The sequence below is a fragment of the Galdieria sulphuraria genome, assembly GCF_000341285.1.
Source record: "Galdieria sulphuraria unplaced genomic scaffold scaf_31, whole genome shotgun sequence".
Classification (NCBI taxonomy): Eukaryota; Rhodophyta; class Bangiophyceae; order Galdieriales; family Galdieriaceae; genus Galdieria; species Galdieria sulphuraria.
This window is the reverse complement of record NW_005178444.1, coordinates 10757-30452: the sequence shown is the minus strand read 5'-3', so window position 1 is coordinate 30452 and position 19696 is coordinate 10757. Positions and strand designations below refer to the sequence as shown.

Genomic DNA, 19696 nt, shown 5'->3' with positions numbered 1-19696 from the left:
ATATATATATATATATATATATGTATATATATGTATGAACACATTTATTTCATGATCCACTGATACAAGGTTTTTCCAAAACAATGTTCAAAATAAACTTGTGAGGACAAGTCTCTCAAGCCATGTCTTTCTCGGGGAAACAAATAAAAGGTATACGGTTTTCCTTGTTGAATAAGAGAGTCAATAAGTTGAAAAGTGTGTTGTGGATGGACATTCTCATCAGAAAGAGAATGTACCAAAACAAGGCGACCTTCTTCATGAGGAAGTTGAGCAATCCAATTACAAACAGAAGACTGTGAATATCCTTGAGAATTCTTGGTTAACAAACCCATATATCTCTCCGTATAACCACTGTCATAATCTTTCCAATGGACTACGGGAGCTCCAGCAATAGCTATTCGAAAAAGATTGTTATGTTTCGCAAAGAGCATCAATGACATATAACCTCCATAACTCCAACCAAAAACGGCCGTTCGCTTAGGGTCTACAAGTCCCTGTCCAATCACAACTCGCAACGCAGCAATCTATCCAAAGTTATTGAGAAACTATTATATGCTATTGTTCTCATATTTACCTGATCATCTACTTCTATTTGACCTAACCTTTGATAAATTTGAGTTTCAAATTCATGTCCTCTATTCAAAGTCCCTCTGTTATCTAACATCATACAAATGATTCCTTGAGATGCCAAATACTGATATTTCAATTGAGCAGTTAATCGGTAATCGTTTGAAACCAATTGTACATGAGGACCACCATATACAATCAACAAAAGAGGATAACTACTATTTGAGCCTTGGATATAATGGGACAGAGAACGTATATCGATAGTTTTAGTCACAGATGCTCGTTGTATTTGTAAACTAGATGGTAAATACAAGCATCCATATAATATGACATCCTTTTCAACTTCGAAATGAAAAAGTAGTGGAGGATTTCGTGGCTATGATACAAAGTCAATTCATTTTAAACCAAAAAATGAAAACTCCAACCTACTATTGAGAATTCCAAAGAGGGATGTATCTGCCGATTAGCTATTTTCCATTTGGTTATCAACTTGAACTCATTGGGTGTCTCTTCCTTATCCATAATATATGTTTCTGGAAACTGTGTAAGACTGGTAGACTGAATCACTATTCTATTCGAATCTTGTCTAAAACAACATTCCATACAGTTCGTATCCTATCCATTGATATGTAATCAAACCATGTAATGAAGAATATACTAAACTTACTCCATCTGTTAGACGTTGCACTATTCCTGGTTTCTTCCATAGATACAGATGCTTTTCTAAAGAAGATTGACATACTCCCATAAAATAGATGTAGCCTTTGCGGTGGTCAACGTATCTGATGGAAGTAATCAAAGAAAGAGAATGAGCATCATCATCTTCCATTGCATTAACTGTAAGTGGTTGATAAAACAATTGACATTCGGAAAGACTATCATGAGTTTGAAAGCGGACTTGACTATAATACAAATGCGCGTATCCACTAACTTCGGAAATCATCAAAAAGTTAATTCGTTGAGGAATTCTTGCCAAGTGTTTAGATTCGATTCTTTGTTGAGGACAAATGATACATGCATGCATCCTATCAATAGAATCAACATTATCATCGTATTTCATCGCAGCAGTCAAATGTTCACTTGGAGCACTCAACTCTGTATCTTCATGAAGAAACAAGATAAAGTCGGGAACATTTATCCATTTTGGTTGTATCTCTTCCCAAAGCACCACACCTTCTCCTAAATCGGAAGTGATATCAAAAAGAACAATGGCAAAGTGCTGCTGAGATCTATCCAACAATGCGAGCCAAAAGTAACAATTACTATATGAAGAAGAAGAAGAATACTTCAAGTCATCTCGATCTTTCCCATGAGAGTGAATGTTCAGCTCATTCGAAAATGAATCATCTGTAAACCATCCAGCACGTACAATATATTCTGCCCAAGGAAACTGTTGATAAATGCTTCGTTGAGGTTTCCAGAACTTTATATTGCTATTCCTATCCTCTTTAGTATCTGAAGGAAATGTAATATTCTCTGAAAACGGAAGAAATAAAACTCGAGGCTCTGCTATGGCATTTGGATCACCCACACGAGGATAACGCAGTTCTCCACATAAATGTCAGTTTACAAGAAATAATTTATAAGAAAAACATCATACCTTCTGCTTCCATTCTAGTATTCCAACAAATTCCTTTATGAAGAGGAACCATGGATTGATCGACTTCCAAATATAAAATACAATAATAGGATAAGTTAGTGCTCAAATAAACCAAACTGGGTGACCACCTGGACGAAAGATATTCAAAGATATTAAATTACCGTATAAAATGCACAAACCAATAACCAGTGAAGCGATCAAACTCTTCTTGCATAATATATTCCGCAACACCACATGAAACATTATGTTCTGAAAAGGTCAAGCGAGTTTCTAAACTATCGTTTACACATAATAACCAAATATCACCATCACGAATAAAACTTATATAACGACCATCAGGACTCCATTTTGGATCTAAATATCCTTCCTATTGTTCATAAAGCTTCAAAAATGGGACTTAAAGATATAAAACTACTTAGTACCGATGCTTGATAGGAGTTGAAGAGTTGAAAAGCTTCATCCAATGAAGAAGAAGAACTGGGATTGCTATAAGAGAAAACATCCAAATGTGTGCCTTGTGGTAATAATAAGCGTTGAGTAGAGGGATGAAATAAATAACAACATAATCCTTCGAACTAAATAGCGACACTAAGCTCTTCCAAATCATTCCAATAAATTACTTACTGAACGTCGCTGTCTTTCTTTTAAAAGTTCCTCTTCTTTTGAAACTTCTTTGGCATTCTTTATTTTTGAGTCTTCTTCTGAGAGTTGCTGTTTCAAGGAACTTTGTAAACTTTGAGAAAGAGGTTTCCATTCCAAGTCTGCGACACTAGATGGACTAATATTATCCTTAGATAAAGCAACATAATATAAATGGCTAGTAGGACAGTCTATTTCAATACTTGCGTCAATCTACAAAGGTGAGGTGAACAAACAACTCTACAGATAACAAAATCACTACAACTCACACCAAGAAAGAGCAAGAACCGATTGTCCAAGAAAGCAAAGTTTCTCGGAATATTCGCACCATTTTGAGCTTTACGGCACCTTGTAAAGTGACTAAGTTTCGGCCTATTTTCAATAATGAATGTATTTTAACATACTTGACAAGATCTTTCCAAGTTTGCACACGTTCCATTTGAAATTCCACTTTGAATAAAATTATGTAATGATTGACTTTTGGTTGCTTTGTTTCGTTTTTTTGGTTTTCCAATGTTGTTTGGTTAGTGGTTTCACATATTCAAAAGCTTGTCGTTGGATAGTACCTTTTAATGATACTGTATCTTACTGGAAGAGTACTGGAACTGGAAAAACAATTGAATCCACTATTCAGAATTCGCTCTTCTCGGTGGAAAAAGCAAAACTTTGTGAACAGCACAGCCTTGAAAAATTGGCAGAATGTCTATTTGAGGACCCTGATATCGTATTCTGGACTCGATTTCTATCCGGAGTTCAACTTGAAAAGTTTTATTTGCTGTTGACTGATTGGTTTGAGAAGAACAGTCAGTGTCCTAAACTTTTTGTCGTTCATGTTCAACACGGTTTGGGTAATAGACTTCGTGCTCTTGCTTCTGCTCTTGCTTACGTAGAGCTGATACCTCACATACCTATCCTTATTTGGGAGTGTGATCACCATATGGGAGCAAAGTGGGAAGATTTGTTCGAAGATTTATCCAATGTAGTGATATCACCTGTAGAAGATGAAAGTCTTTTGAAGAATCCATTTGGTAATTTCTTTGTAATTGATTATATGAAGGTGACTACCAGGCAAAGATATCCATTGCCTTTGGAGTACACCATCTCACAGCACATTTACTGGAAAAGTGCTTATTTATTACATGTTGTTGGTTACCAGTCAGCGCAGATAATCCGTCGCTTTCATTATTTGGTAAAGTCGCAGTTCTCTAAACTGATTCCTATTCAGCCATTGAAACAAGTCATTTTGGAAAACTGCCCAAGAGAACCCTTTATAGGTTTCCATATTCGACAACGTTTGCTTCATGAAGAGAAATTCGTTACGAAGAATCCTCAATTGGAGTATGGTTATTTTTCAGCTCGTATAATAGACAAATATAGAAGTAAGAATAGAGTAGCTTACTTTTGTACTACGGCATCAACGTTGCTTTCGTTATATCCTTCCATCTCTATTTATACCGCAGCAGACTCATATCTTTCGTATGAGCAATTGTTTCATTGTGTACAGAACAAGATTGCAGTGGATCATCGAAGATTATTGCCACTTTCTATCTCTACTTGTGAAAATAGAAGCAGACTGTGTATTCAAAAGGCTTTAGTTGATTTGTATTGTCTTTCTCAATCTAACTTGTTGTTTGGGAGTTTGTGGAGCTCCTTTACGGAAGTTGCGCATTGGTTGAACTCGAATGATCAGTCTCTTGTTTACTTGCACACAAATTTATTTTTTAGGAATGGAAGTTTTAGGAATGAAACTGAATTTCTCATGAATGTCGAAGAGAAATTGACATTCATTTTGTCGTGAGTTTGTGCAATACAGATGAAATGGAATATTCTATTCACAACACTAACTACATAAATGGTGCCATGAAACGACCTTGTAAGATATTGAGATATTCTATTCCTAGGTCTTACTTGAAAAGCAATATTTGATTGACTTGTTGCAAGAGTTTATCGACAGTGCGGTATGAGTAGTCGTTGGAACAGAACAGAAAAATGTGTAATAACAATCTCATTGACAACTCAAACAAGCCATATCACTTTTTTTGTATGATGAATGGACAGAGAATAATATGTCCACAAAGAATTATTCATTTCGAAAATGATTAAGCCATTGCTGTGATTCTTTACATTTGTTAGTAAGTAACTTCTAACGGACTTAAGTCTATCTCATGAAAATTTAAAAATGATCAAATAGCACACTCTTCAAGGCACAACTAATTGAGTTTCAAAGTGAAAGGTATTCTTTTTCATCGATTATCAGGAACAGTTGTAGATGACTTGGTCATCCTATGTAGCAAATAATAGGTCAATGATATAAATCCATTTTATCACTCCCAATTCCTCAAACATTCGCAGTATTGTAAAGACTAGATATGTGTCAGAGTCCCAGTGTAATGGTATCATTCAAAAGATTTTTTAAAGTCTTTCAATTTTTGTCTCATGGAGATTCATTTTCTTTCTGTCTCTCACGAAGAGTTGAAGACTTGAAACTCTCTGGTTTTTTCTGTCTGCTCATCTGCAATCCATTTCTAAATCTCTGTTGCACCGTATATATTCTTTGGTGAACATAAAAAAATGCAACAGACAAAAAGCCTTAGAATTCAACGTTGTAGTTGTAACTGTAAGCAATAATAGCTCATTGTTCTTCATAGTTAAAAACTCATAAAAGCTGCAGGATTTCAAGAACTTGAAAACAGCGTTGCAACCAAAAAAAGGAAATTCGCAACAGCCTTTGGGAAAACTTCTATGGGACTCTCACCTGATCTATGAAGCAATGTCAAACTATTTAAAGGCACAGTTTCTTTTGGATGAGGACTAAAGAGTGGCCAAAACTCTTGGATTCGACATTGAATCAACGAGTTTCTTCTCTTCTAGCAATTCTAGTCTTCAATCTTGAAGCTTCCATTTCGCTGAACTAGTCCTCCAACCTGCTGCTTAACTTTCAAAGGAGCAACATAAGCGAATATCGAGTGCCTCTAAAAATTTGCAGCTTTATAGACACATTGCAAACAAGTCTTCGAAACTTTGCGACTTTAAGAGTGCTACCGAAAGTCTCTTATCCTCCATTCTACTTGAGCAATGCCACATTCCCTTGGGTCATAAAGTTACGGCTCCAACCTCAGCATGTGTTCATCTTTTGGCAAAATTGTGTTTATTCTACAAGTTGGAAACGTCTCGGAATCCAATCAGTATGCGTATTATGTAATATAAATGATAACAAAGCTTTGACTTTGTCACACAAATATGCATAATGAAAAAAATTACCTCTGCTCTGTTGAAACTCTTTGCAATCCGAACAAAATTTTCACAATATCTTCCTCCCTTATTTCTGCATGCATTAAGTCTTCGAAAGTGATATATTTTAGAGCAGAAGCAGGAAGACGCGGGAGCTTTGAAACATATTCACGAACTCGATTGTTATCAAAGCCCACTCGATGAAGAAAAACATTCCAATCAAATGGCGAAGACAAAGAACTCGATGCTGCAACACTTTGTTCGCCTCGTGCGTCTCCTCCTTCCACTTGCATAGCAGTTTGAAGCTCTTCCATTTGCATCCTATTCTCCTCATTTGTTCTCGGTCTTATATTTCGAGTCACTCTTGAAGTAACATTTGATTGCTCCGTTTCCAAAGGTGAAAGATATTCATTGGACATCGACTCAAAGACAGTTTTACACCATACTGAAAAGTTTTTAGAAAACTCTCCTCGGTTTGCTTTCCCAATTTTCCTCAATGTTTCGACATTATCTCTTCCCAAATATATTTCAAGGTTCCTTTGAGAAACAATTACCAATTGCAGACATGATCGACTACTTTCATTCAAAGTTGATCCCGAAGAATGTTGAGTCACCAAACGACTTGCATCTTCAACAATATTATGTTCTTCGGTAGAGAAACCTACAGATTGATCATATCTAGTACATACTACCACAAACTGAAAACGAAGTTGAACAGATGAAAAAGATTCGTCATTCAAAACGGAAACAACTCCTTTGAAAAATTTTTCTGCTTCTTTCTTAATATTTTTTTTCGACAATTTAGTTTTGTGATAAAATTTGAATGAAAATCCAACAACATAACGTGTTTGTCCATTATGGAATACAACATATGCATCAGGACCACTCGAATTGCCCTCTTTTGGAACAAAAATACCACAATGTTGTAAATATTTTCTATAATGGACAGAAAATGAATGAGAGACATTTCTCAAGATGGGTATATCATTAGATTTTGTTGATTCTATAGAATACGAAACATTGTCCTGTTCAATAAAAGAACCCTGGAAAATTCCTGGAATAGCAGAATGTACAATCTGCGAGGAATTAGAATGAAGAAAAGTTAATAAGCGAAAGCGAAAGATCTTCATAAATACAAATTCAAAGAAGACTCCTTTTGCTGTTGAAGTGTCGGGAATATAACTAAACGGAGATAAAGGAAAAAGTTCAGTAGCCTCACGGAAAAATTTATAGTTGCTATGAGCTCGCAATATAAATTCACAACAACCAATCTTGAATTCTTCGCCCAAAACTTCAGAGTAAAACCCAAAAGTTGCAACCAAATCCATCAAATAAGTTGTCGTTCCACATAGAGTAATTGCAAAGTTGATTGGAAAAACTGTCCCGAGCTGATAATTGAAAAGAACAAATTGATATCGAAGAAGGGTTGCAGAATCTAATATCTCCGGAACAATAAACGTTGTTGTCTTTCGTACTACAGAGTGAAAAATATCATCTAACACACTTTCCATATTGTCATCGTTGATAGCAGGTTGCGATAAGTTTGCAGCTTTCTCTTCTCTGCTAGGGCTACTAAAGTATTCTTTACAATCAACGGAATACCTCCTGTCTTCTTTTTTAATAATTCTGCGAATCGATGTTGCAAGCCATCTGAGGGCAATAACCAGTCCTTCAAGGTCTTTCCATTATAAGTTGCCAGCTCAAGATATTCATTAATATCGTTGAGGTTAAAGGGATTCAGTCGCAACATATCGAGGGTGATGCTACTGGAGCGAGCATCAGACATGCGGGCTGAGATTTGAGATGTCCTGCCTGCCAAATAGACGATTACCTTCCCTGTCATCAACAAATCACGTAAAAAGCGGAAAAAATTCCGGAAAGGTACATATTCTGCATCGGGCTCGATAAATTGTTTCATGGTAAGTTCACTATAGTATTTGGTGAGGTCACTCAGGTGGCTAAGTTCGTCTATCATCAAAAATAAATATTGTTTCTGAAATTGTTCGAGAAGCTACTTGATAGCTCCTGCAATATTAGGTTTCTTTACCGTCCTTTCAGCTATCTGAAGAGCGTCCGTGTCTTTTCCATTTTGTCGGTCAGTGTTACAAAATTATGTTATACATCAAAGCCTTTCGAAACCTTGGAAAAGGAGCATGAGAAAAGCTCTCTCTTAGTTCTAAGATAACTGACAAAGTGTTTTCCGCAAAGTGTTTCCAAAAAAAGTTCTTCGCCTTAACTCCTCCCAATGAGCTCGTGTTGCTTTCAGGGAAATGGCCAGGGCGTCCCTCCGTCTCCTTTTGCTCTTCTTCTTCGGCAAATTTGTTCAAAAACTCTAAAAAGTGTACACCGACAAAACTCTTCCCGGCTCCGAAGATATGCGGAGAAAAAGAAACAGCGGGACGTATGTCATTCAAGTTTCCCTCAGTTGGAGAAAACTGGTTCAAATAAGTTAGAATAATAATGTAAACATCTTCTTTTCTATCTATTAATGGTACTTTTGTCATTCCAGGCAAACTTTTGCGTATCTCTTGACTAGTCATTTTCCACGCCGCCAATCCAAAATCAGTGAATGAGTGATGATGATAAAAGGGTGATGAAAGCGATGACCTAAAAGCTTTCAAAGGAGCCGAGAACAAAACACTTGGAGGAGGACAAAGGAGTTGGAAGGAGTGTATGTTTTATTGTTCGAGCGGTTGCTTTATTTGGTGATTGGTAGAACTGATCTCTTTGACACTTCTAGACTCACAATGACAATAGAGAGAAAGCAGGAATATTTTCTTGCTTGTCATAACTAGAAACTTTCTTTTACAATAGACAGGAAATAGTTTTCTATGAGTTTTTGTGGTGAATTAGATTGATGGGTACTCTTTCTATGGCTTGTATACTGTAAGAGAGTTTTTCTACTATCTTCCACACTATCTTACACGCAAACTCCTATATACAAGTCTAATTAGATACAAGCTTTTTGTAAGTTACAGACGAAATACAGTGCGAAACAGAGAATTGCAATGAATGGGAAGTCTGTTAGTTTGTAACCGTTCGTAGTACAGTTTATAAATACAAAAATATCTAAATGAGTTTGGAGAAGAGTATAATGAAGATTGTCATACTGACTTGTCATTAAATACAAGCTGTTATTGATGTAATAGCTACACAAGTTGTCTATCCTTTGTTTGACTTTTACCAAGTTGTGAATATGTCTTATATAAGGATATCAATTAAGGCTTCAAATATAGTAACTATAATCGTTCATTTTCTGCACATCGATGCTGAAAAAAGAGTAAAAGATTGAGCCAAAAAATTATTTTGCTAAAGAAGAAACCTTGTATACTTGAGTCAAGGTCGAGTAGTGTACCAACTTGAAAGCTTCAGCAATCTCCAACTGAAAGCCACTCCATATTGAAGAACTTTTACCCAACGTGACTCTTGGCTGAAAGACGTTGTAGTTCCTAAGTTATCGGTCAAGTGATTGTTGTGGAATGACAATAGTTCAAGATTGGATATGGTTTCCTTTGACTAATTAGAAACAATTCTGTTCCACTCTCAAAGTTGTCCTTTGCAATGCAATATAAATAGAACTCCTCTGTAAATAGTAATTTTCTGAAATAGAAAGTTTTTTATCTGAGTGTCCAAATGGGTAGAGTCACTTAAGATGTCTCTTGTTCTATCGATAGTTGAACGAAGTTTTTTCATCTTTGCAACCGGGTTACTTTCGTTGTCTGAGAGTCGGTGAGTTTTCAGTCTAATTCACTAAAACAGAGTTTGGATATATAGTGTCGTGACTACTTTTGAGATAGAGTTTGAATTGCAAACTTAAATACTTTTTTTAGTATTTGTTCTTATCTTTGCTATGTTTTCTCTTGGTTCCAATACGTTTCATATTTGTAGAAGCCATTCATATGAATTCCAAGGCTAGAAATGCAGTTTGAAAAAAACTTATTAAAAACGAAAGGAATCTAAACTTTTATGGAATTTCAAGAAGCTAAAACTCTTTTTGAGACCGCAGTGCTGGTTCTCAAGTTGGATGAAGCCTCAAGTTTTTGCTGCCATTCCCTTCGTTTGGTTCTAAAACCGAGGAAAACTCTCTTTTATCTAGTCAACAGTCCAAGTGAAATGTACAAACAACCTTTTTCGTTTCAATCTTTGAAAATTATAGTAAAAAAGTTACTAGTCTTTTTTCAACAGACTAGAAAGACAACATAGCAGACACTTGAAGAATGTTTTGAGATATTCTTTCGGTAACCATTTTACTAAGTACTTGGAAAAGAAAGGATATTTTTCATTCTAGTTGTATTCGACATGTATGTATGTATAGTCTATTCATTTTGAATCATTGCTACAACTCTGCAATATTGCAAAATTGACACCAAAAATAGCCTTCAAATGAAAAGCTTTTAGTTTTGAAACTTGTTCAAAGGTTTCTCCGAAATATTTGAAAGATTGCACTAGTGTATTAATAGAATCATTCTCCTGCACACAAGTGCATATCATCAATATCCAATTTCTATAAGAGTCAACTCCTCCTCTTTCTTTCTCCTCTGAAATATTTGCAGACAATAGTGACTTTTGATATTGTGGATTCTGCTGAGAGAAAACTTATTTTCAAAAAAGTTCAATTCAGTCCAACTGAGTCTATTCTATCGATTCTCTTCTCGTTTTTCATCATAGCATTTAAATTATAGTTGAATTGTCTCTTCCAGGTAGTCGACTATATAGTTGAGGTGTTTTTGAAGGTAAACATGACTGTTTAGGTTTAAAGGTTTTCACTGCCTTCTCTTGAACTTTGTAAAAACCACAAATTGTGAACATATATAAGAAAGCAAACTATATAAAGTACAAAGCTGCTTTAGGGCAAGGATAACCCCAATAGAGCTCTTATTTCTTCCAGTACGAAGAAAACAAAACTTTTAAAAGCTCTGCAAATTCAAGGAAAGATTTGTTTAGCTCCACTTGCCTCCTACTTTCTTCCCACTCTCTCAAACATCAGCTCCTTGAATAAGTGAGTCATAATACAAAAGTTATTCGTGTTAGACACTAGGCAGAAGACTCTCGCGAAATATAAACAGATGGATACACTGGTGGAGGCTTCTTTTTAGATATTTGTAACAAGAATCAAAGACAACTCAAAGTTTTGTATAAACAAACTGTCTATATATACAAGAAACGTTCATTTCCATTAGGGACAAGTCAAACATAAAGAAAGAAGAAAGATATAGTCTTATCCAAATTGCTCTAAAAAGAAGGAAAATGTCTCTTTCAACTTTGTATTATTCAGCAGAATAAAATTGTGCAGAGTCAAATTGATATTGTGATTATCCAAACTGGTAAAGGTCTTGTTCTTTTAAATATACTGGATAAATTTCGTCTCCTAGTGAAAAGAAAAGAATATATACGTAGAAATTATGGAAAAATAAGAATCTTTCATTCTTCTCTTGGCAAAGTAAGAAAGAAAGGTGAATCTTGAAATATATGTGCAAGGAGAAGCGAGAGCATCACCACTCTTACTGTTGTTATACTAGTCAAAACTCTCAAAAAGTTCTTTACGTGGAGAACGAACCAATAGCCTTGAATCGTTTGAGGTTCGATCCTCCTTATCGTAAGTAGTTTATGTACGAATTTGTGTCTAGACAAAAGTATTCCCAACCTTTGGTCAGTTTTTTATTATTGTCCTGTCCTCTGTATACTTTCCAATTATACTTTCCAATTCTAGAGTTGAGTATACGATTTATTCTTCTTTATAACTCGTAATCGAACAAAGATTGCTCCTTGAGCGTAATTTGCATGGAAGGGAAGGTTCTAGTTCTCACAATGCAAGCCAAACAGAGTTAGTGTCATTGAAATTGGAAAATGATCATTTTGCATCTTTAAGGAGTTTTCCTTAATTTTGAGTGACCAACAAAGAAAGGTTCTCAGATCGAGAACGAGTCAAAAACTGGTTGTAGCAAAACCCGTTCTTGATTTGTTATCAAAATAGGGTCACAAGTAGTTTGAAATTTACCTTGCAGAGACAAGATTGATCAAACTCAACTCTGTTAAAAGGCTACATTGTCGCTAGGGAGTTGCGAGGACCTTTGTTACGACACTGTTCTTCTCTTTTCACAACAATACTGAGATGTGAGATTGATTGTATCTAGCACACTTATTGTTCCAGTAGCTTTTTACATATCTCCAAGTGGAATATTTTCTTTCATAAAACTCACTAGTCACTCAAAATAATATATCTCCAGTGAAAGGAGAGAATACATAGCATAACAATCCAATTAGAAATGAACACAATGGTTTGATTGTTGGATGGAAAGGAATGCTCAGTGAGTGTTGTCAACGCTGTGGACCTGGTTCAACTTTACTTCTGAAACTTTTCCGAGTTTAATTTCCAAGTCATTCTTCGTTTTAGTTGGACAAGTGAATTTCTATTATCTACGTTTCCTTTTAAGCCCTTCAAATGTTTCTTTTAGAACAATCCATCGAGTCTTGAGCTCGGAGTTCCACGTAGACTGTAGTTTCTTTTTAGTATTTACAACTTTTATTATCTCTTTGGAGTTTATGTACTTTATGCAACACTTGTTTTTATTTCACTTTTGGTCTTGTATGGAAATTTGAGATTAGCGTTGTCGAGAAGAGAGCAAAGACAAAGGAATTCAAGCTGTGGTTGAGTGTTGGTACTTTAGTCAACTAGTTGTTTCTTAAGTTTGTTTATTTCTATCGATAATTGTTTCAGAGCAGTTTTGCGTATGTATTAGCAGTTGATAGTCTAATCTTGTAGTCTGTTGTTGAGAAACAGTCTTTGGGTTGATATTTCAAAGATATTCTGCAAGAACAAGAAACCAGTCAGACACTCAGTTGAGTGTTTTGTTCAGTACACAGCGTTACTTTCCGTATGATAGTTTTTTGTCTTCTATATGACTCTTTTTACGATGGAGAAATCGGTCTGTAGCTTTGCAACAGGTTTTTGAGTGTAAACGATATTTGCACTTTTTGTAAAACAAATTCATTTCTCAGGATAACGTAGGAAGGTATTTTTAATGATTGTTGTTTATATTGTTGTGCTTTTAGATCAATTCTATTGATTCAAATATGTCTTTTGAAATATTATTTGCGGAAAAACGACACCCATAAGGTTTGACAGTTATTGAAAACGAAAGCTGAATAGACTTGCTTTTTTATAGCAAGGGAAAAGTTTTTAGTTCAAAATATACTCACCTTGTCGGGAACCATGAAATAAAGCAAGCAAAAGAGCACTGCTGAAAGTCATGGTTATGTCCACCTGGTAAAATGTTTTGACGATGGCGACTGTAGCTATTAGTCCGTTTTGAGAAACGCCTTTGTTTTTATGAATTACTGGTTTTACCGAGGGTGAAATATGTCTAAAAGGATATTTGAGTAGTAAGAGTGATAAAGTTGGAACTAGTATTGATGGTGTTTCTGAAAGGCATCTATTGCAATTCGTCTTTGGTCCTTATATAGTTGGAAAGGAGGGTAACATTAGTAGTACGGTATGAATGGGAAACAAGGCGACTTGTGTGAAACAGTACTTGCATGTCAAGAGTGCTGCTGATCTGTTTTTTTCCCAACACACTGAAAGTCATGCTGTTGAAAGTAGTGGTAGTTGTAGCTGTCAAAAAGTGAAAAGGAGACTTCACATTTTGCGCAAACAGGTTGCGTTTGGATAGTATACAAAGTATTTCTGAAAGACATTCATGAAGGATTGGTTGAGCTTCTACAATATTACACGAGCGCAAATATTGATGCAGTCGTTTCCGACTAGAGTTTTGGTTTGACTCTGAAAATAAAGTCCAACTTTTGGTAGATAATTCCTAGAAAGCATACGCAGACGAACAAAGTAGTTTGCACATTGGCACAAACCATAAAGCATTTTTCTATTATCGCTGCAAAATCAAACCATTCGCCACTACTTGAAATTCAATCACAGCAACAACAACAAATATGAGCCCAAGCCTACTGCAGTATGGCACAGTCATCAATTCTACAAAGAGAATGGTTCCTGCTTCTATCTTTTACTCTTTTCTTCGTTGTTGGCATGAGCGGAGAATTGCAATTGTTTTATTTACTTCGAATTGTAAAATGACAGCAACGACAACGACAACAAGTGAAAGTTATACTGTAATACTGAGTGTTACATGGAATATTAATAATAGTTTTTGTGATAAAAGTACGAATTTGACATATTTTTTACCATAAAGGAAAATTGTATTGTTGACGTTACAAAATAAAAGGGCACTATTTGCACACTTACGACTATTCCTGTACCTTACTATCAGTAGGACTACATACGGTTCTGATTTTGAACAGCGAATAGGGTATCGAGTTGCTTTTACTGGTCGATTTTCGATTTTGCTTGTATCTGTTTGAGACTAATCTTTATCTTTTGATTCTTGAAACGAACTTATTTGTTATCTTATGATAGTATGATGAAGCAACTAGTGGTCATTTCTTTTCCGAAAACGTCGACGTACGACCTTTCCGTTTCTTTTTTTATTTTCATTGGCGATCTCATATCATCTCGTTTGTCTTGTGCCTTGTTGTGTTGCGTTTGGTTGGGATGGGTGACTGCAATTGATAGTCCAAATGATCCATTTGAGACAATTTCGTCAGTTGAATCAATTAATCTTTGACAAGTGGATTTGCAGTATCGTGGACGTGTACAACATACTGTTTTATGTGATCTAGAATCTACTACTGATTTATCTGGATATATTGTGATGTTCTTATGTCGAAACTACACTTTTTGACTATTTGTGCTCCAGAATATTTCCATCTTACTTCTTCGACCCTAAGACCAGCTTCATATGGAGTAGTCATCTAGTCGATAAGGATAAAATAATATCTCTATTTCTTTTTTTGTCTTCTTTATCGGTCGTAATTGTAGAATGGTGACGATCTTGTTTTTTAGAGTTGTAATATGTTCTTACAAGAAAAGGGATGAATATTATAGAAAGTAGTATTCAAAGACTGCGGGATGATGTCGATTCAAAGAAAGAATCAACTATATTGCTGTTAAAGTTCTGTATAAACGATCTGCTGAGAATAGAAATTGAACTTGTCTTAGTACGACCTACTGGTTGTTTTCCCTTGTTCATATGAATGAATTGTCATAAAAGACAGATTTATGTTTTCCATTGTATATACTTTTCGATTGAATAATATAGAAGGGTCATTTGAAAGAACTTCAAGGAAAAGAAGAAATGAATGCTTCCCTGGTTTCACAGGGTTAGAATATTAGACCTATGATTTGCAGATTTTGAGGTTGATCCTCACAAAAAGCAGAATCAATTCTGTGATTTTTACACAAGTAGCAGCAAAACACAAACTTCTTGTCCTGTTCTAATTTCAGGATCTTTTTGTATCTCCTTTGCTGCTTGAACTTTTTACAACCTTTGGTGGTTTTCATTCCCTCTTAATCTCGGACTATTACCAGAATTGATTCAAGTGATAAATGACAATGCATTTATGCCGTACCAATACCTTGTTTCTATTGATGAGTTGAATTTGAATCTTATTTCAGAGTGATATCCGAAACAATTCTGGTTACAGCTTTATTGAAGGAAGTAATGATCACTTGCTTTAGAGTACTCTGAATCTTAACACTTCTAGTTAAATCTCAACGGGATATGGCACAATTATTCTAATAGATACGTAAAAAAGGTCTTCTCAACGTATCTAGAAACTGGTTACTGTTTTATATTACTTGAATTGTATACTGAATTCAATGATTTACCGTTCATTGGAAAGAAAGTAAGACATCTTTTGATACTGTTCATTTAATATGACATTTTGTGTAAGAGTTGGTCATTTGTTGATTACTAGTCGAATATCTCATCAAGAAGAAATTCTGTTTCATAAGTAAATGAAATGTCCTCTATAGTTGATTCAACTTTTGAATTCTTAGAGATTATACTGAATTTATCGAACGAGTTAGTCCTTATTCCGAGAAAAACTATTTGCCATATAGTATTAATAGTAGTATTATTACTAAGGATACCGAGGCTTAGGTAGATGAATACTTGGTTTGAGAAAAACTTGGTGGTGTTTGATTGTCCAATTATTCCTCCGCGATACTTGCACTTTATTTGCGATACCGGATATGTATTTCTTGATCGTTTCATCCTAGATAGCTTCGCGACTCGACTCAAGCCGTGAATCGCATTATACCTTTGCAGCGCCACGAATATTTGCTACTAGTTTATATATTTTGATATTAACTAGTTGTTTGTTTAGATATAACTACGTTAACCTGTACTTGATTCAATTGATTACTACTTGTTTTGAAGTGCTTTTAGTTATATTATTTCGTTCCAACCAAGCATTATTGGGTGCGCTATATTTATTTCGTAGACAAGAGTCAGGAATCAGATTTCAATCTTTTTTCAAGTATTCGCATTTTAATGCGTTGCTTGTTAGAAACGTTCAAAGTTGGCTATTGAAATATAGCCCTAGCAATGAATGGAGTCAATGTGTCGACAAGATAACGGCACAACTCGATGCACAAAAAGTTGAATCAACGTTTCCATTCAAAATCAATTGTTTGATAGTAAGACTAATATACGTTGTTATTTTTTAGGGGTATCTACGAGAGAGTTGGTTGAATTGTCATTATGTGGACATTGGGTTATCCAATAGAGTTTCTGTTAGATAGTGTTTTTATAGGATGGCTTCTTTAAGGTAGAATTGATACTCTATTGACTACTAGTTGTCGAGTTGATAAAGACTTTGTATCTTTGCACTTGAAATCTTGCTGTTTTATGTACGGAGTCTTTCTATCCGAAGCAGTGTTTTGTGTGGTCTTTAGGTTCCCTGTAAGCTTGATTCAGCGTCGAATTGTCCAAGATTATCTTGAATTGACTGAAATAATTTAGTCCTTACTCTAAAAGGATGATTTACAGACTATTATTTGGATTACTTAAAATCAAGTCGAAGATCAATTCATGTGAGAATCACTGGGTAAGAATCCGAATTGCAACAAAGCATCAATTTTCCCTTGATATCTGTATGCTGTGTGCACTATTAGGGTAAGCCGTTGTCCACAAATCAATTTTGGTACATTTGTGGATTGACTTCCATATTGAATGACAATGTATTTCTAGAATATTGAGAACATGTTACTATGGATGGGCATAAATCAATCAGCATCCACTATTCTTATATCTGTACGGAATTCAATTGAACTTTGTTTGAATCCATTGATTCCTATGAGTATTGGTGAGACCGTTCTCGCTTTACTGCCTTGGCACCAAGCTCAACTTGCGTCATAGAATCATTATTTTTTTTGATAAAGATATTGTTCTAAAAGTCTATTGTTTGTTTCTATTGACTGGTCGGAGAGTATTCATCATCTTGTTATCTTATCTTTTCAAGAAAGTTGCAATTACTGAACACTAAAAACTGAACTTTTATTGAAATGAAGTATGATAGCGATAAACTATGCTATTCATAGACTACGGAATCATTTGATTTAGAAGAAGATTCAACTAGATTATAGACGATTGGTCACAAAGGAGTTGCAAAATGAAGCAACGTAATCTTGCTGATACAAGCTATTGAATCTCTTTTTTCATGTTTATGTTTTTTGTAGTACCAGATGAAGAAAATGATTCCTTTCATTTCAACTTTTATACAACTCGTTGAACAAAAGAATACACCAATTTGCTTTGGAAGAAAATGGATGGTGAAAGATATAAAGTGAAAAAAGAAGGAAATGTCTTTCTAGTTTAATAGACTACAGAGATAGTATTATGAGCCAAAAGTCTTGACTTTGATTCTCATTAGAAACATCAACGATATTCTGGTCGTCATTAGTAGAAAAAATATTCCCTACTATTACCTCATACTGGTAACAGTAGAACGTTTATAGTGCTTTGTTTTGTTTACCCATTCTACTGATATGCATGACCTGTATTTGAACACCATAAAGTAAGAAATAGGCTGTTGAAACAAAATGGTTAGTGTAAGTTTATTTCATGACATCCCTATAATTTTACAAATTGCCCAATGCTTCAAAGACCTGAATACTTTAGGCAATCTTTGTCTTTTTCACACTCTCCTTATTCTTCTTCTTGCTATTCTTTTTTTTTATCAAAAATGAATATCATACTATTCTCACTGATAGAAGACAGTCAAATTTCTTTTCAAAAGTTACATTGTAGAATAAAGCAAGAAATATACAATTTTACTTGCAGAATCATTATTTGCATTTCTGTAGATATTTAGGGTTTATATAGTTGTAACTTTCTTTACTAGTTTGGAAAGTGTAGACAGCAACATATAGGACGAATAATATTAAGCTTATGATTCAACTCTATCTTGATACTAGTATTCCATGAAGAAGGATATCACTCCTTTTCATACTCGACGAATGGTTTCGAATTCGACCTAATCAATCAATCTTTGTCGATCAACAGCTTGACCGCAAAGAAGTTGCTTGTATTTATTTCCATTGCAAAAATCATTGAGGTCTTGGTACAAACTGGCAGAAATGATTATAAAAGCAGAATTTACTATCTGATTTGCACATTTGAAGACAACAATAACAGCAACTCTTACAAGAGATAGGACAACACTTCTCACTACAGCATTGTTCTTGAAGAGTCATAAACATAGTATTTTATTCATAGTTCGTCCTTTATTTAGAATTATGGTTGGTGTTTTACGACCACTCGCTTTTCCTATATTAAAAACTCAATACATTCCTCAATTGTGGAACGGATATATTTTTCTATCTAATCAACAAGACTAGAGACAATAGGTATATGAGCTAGTGTCCAGGAATCAGTTTGAATTCAACTGATTTTAAGATCTTAGGTTTCGGCTATGTTGAATCGAGTTTAAACTGTATTGAGTGGAGACATAGGAGTTTGTGCAAAGTAGGGCAATCAGCTATTAAGCAAGAGAATAAGCTGAGTGCTTTGCTTGATAGAATCAGATCAATGTCGTCGGATAAAGAGTTGTGTATTGTTTCTTTAAGCATCATTCATTCTCTTGTTCACTACGCCTTGTAGATAGAATCGAACGAGTCGGTCATAAATATAGTACTTTAGTATTTATCATATCGTTTATGCCTAGTGATAAGGTCAATTTTAAGTTGTCGAGAGAGGGACTATAATCTATCCTGGCTACTTTTGTATTGAACTTGGTGTCGAATAGAATGACTTGACCTTGATCATATGAATTCATATTCTTGTTATGAATACTGTATTTGAAGAGTACCGATTATATGCTATTTGAATTTACCCTTAACGTTTTTTCCACCGTTTATCATACAGCTCATCCTGTAACTTGGTTTCATAGAAGTCTTGTTATCGTTGAGACTATCAAGTTTTATGGCTATGAATTGTACAGTTTTGATAGAATTCACTTGACTCCAATCTGTTCATCAAAGATTGATTTGATAGTGGGACATGCATAATGTCGCAGTTAACTACAGAATCATAGGCCTATGAGACAATTCAACTGAATTGAAAGGAACTGTATGCTTGGCAACGTTAGAGATCATTTCTATTTAGATAGAAGAACGCGAACATTCGGTTTTATGTTCTTTGAAAGATTTGAATCCACATGACAACTTGAGAAGATTGAAGAAGAAGTACTTTGATCATAAGCTTAGATCGGTAGTATTTCAAGTCGTGCTGAGATACATGGTTATGT

The 19696-nt window shown here is 34.9% G+C and overlaps 4 protein-coding genes across 4 annotated transcripts; 2 read left to right on the top strand and 2 right to left on the bottom strand.

Annotated features, from left to right (window-relative positions):
• Position 1: 1 nt before the first annotated feature.
• Positions 2 to 3252, bottom strand: Gasu_36850 (dipeptidyl-peptidase). Its single transcript, XM_005705253.1, has 10 exons — positions 3211 to 3252; positions 3076 to 3154; positions 2792 to 3019; positions 2590 to 2742; positions 2347 to 2534; positions 2168 to 2295; positions 1235 to 2115; positions 997 to 1182; positions 575 to 943; positions 2 to 524 (listed from the first exon to the last, which is right to left on the bottom strand). The coding sequence occupies exons 1-10, from the start codon at positions 3243 to 3245 to the stop codon at positions 45 to 47; spliced, it is 2727 nt and encodes a 908-aa protein (XP_005705310.1). The 5' UTR covers positions 3246 to 3252; the 3' UTR covers positions 2 to 44.
• Positions 3253 to 3262: 10 nt separating this feature from the next.
• On the top strand, positions 3263 to 5257 carry Gasu_36840 (glycosyltransferase). The gene has a single exon (XM_005705252.1). It carries the CDS (start codon positions 3276 to 3278, stop codon positions 4602 to 4604), a length of 1329 nt encoding a protein of 442 aa, XP_005705309.1. The 5' UTR covers positions 3263 to 3275; the 3' UTR covers positions 4605 to 5257.
• Positions 5258 to 5938: 681 nt separating this feature from the next.
• Positions 5939 to 8692, bottom strand: Gasu_36830 (archaeal ATPase). Its single transcript, XM_005705251.1, has 4 exons — positions 8159 to 8692; positions 8085 to 8088; positions 7702 to 8030; positions 5939 to 7642 (listed from the first exon to the last, which is right to left on the bottom strand). Exons 1-4 carry the CDS (start codon positions 8575 to 8577, stop codon positions 6064 to 6066), a joined length of 2331 nt encoding a protein of 776 aa, XP_005705308.1. The 5' UTR covers positions 8578 to 8692; the 3' UTR covers positions 5939 to 6063.
• Positions 8693 to 12302: 3610 nt separating this feature from the next.
• On the top strand, positions 12303 to 13317 carry Gasu_36820 (uncharacterized protein). Its single transcript, XM_005705250.1, has 2 exons — positions 12303 to 12372; positions 12432 to 13317. Exons 1-2 carry the CDS (start codon positions 12339 to 12341, stop codon positions 12635 to 12637), a joined length of 240 nt encoding a protein of 79 aa, XP_005705307.1. The 5' UTR covers positions 12303 to 12338; the 3' UTR covers positions 12638 to 13317.
• The last annotated feature ends 6379 nt before the right edge of the window (positions 13318 to 19696 follow it).

Bases quoted from the DNA above. Each gene is read 5' to 3' on its own strand.
- Gasu_36850 (XM_005705253.1), bottom strand. From the start codon at position 3,245: ATGGAACGTGTGCAAACTTGGAAAGATCTTGTCAA. The intron at 3,020-3,075 runs GTGAGTTGTAGT...TCACCTTTGTAG, and splicing joins GGTTCTTGCTCTTTCTTGGT to ATTGACGCAAGTATTGAAAT. The intron at 525-574 runs GTAAATATGAGA...AACTTTGGATAG, and splicing joins AAATAGAAGTAGATGATCAG to ATTGCTGCGTTGCGAGTTGT.
- Gasu_36840 (XM_005705252.1), top strand. From the start codon at position 3,276: ATGATTGACTTTTGGTTGCTTTGTTTCGTTTTTTTGGTTTTCCAATGT.
- Gasu_36830 (XM_005705251.1), bottom strand. From the start codon at position 8,577: ATGACTAGTCAAGAGATACGCAAAAGTTTGCCTGGAATGACAAAAGTA. The intron at 7,643-7,701 runs GTTATTGCCCTC...AAAAGAAGACAG, and splicing joins GGAAAGACCTTGAAGGACTG to GAGGTATTCCGTTGATTGTA.
- Gasu_36820 (XM_005705250.1), top strand. From the start codon at position 12,339: ATGCTCAGTGAGTGTTGTCAACGCTGTGGACCTG. The intron at 12,373-12,431 runs GTTCAACTTTAC...TCTTCGTTTTAG, and splicing joins TTGTCAACGCTGTGGACCTG to TTGGACAAGTGAATTTCTAT.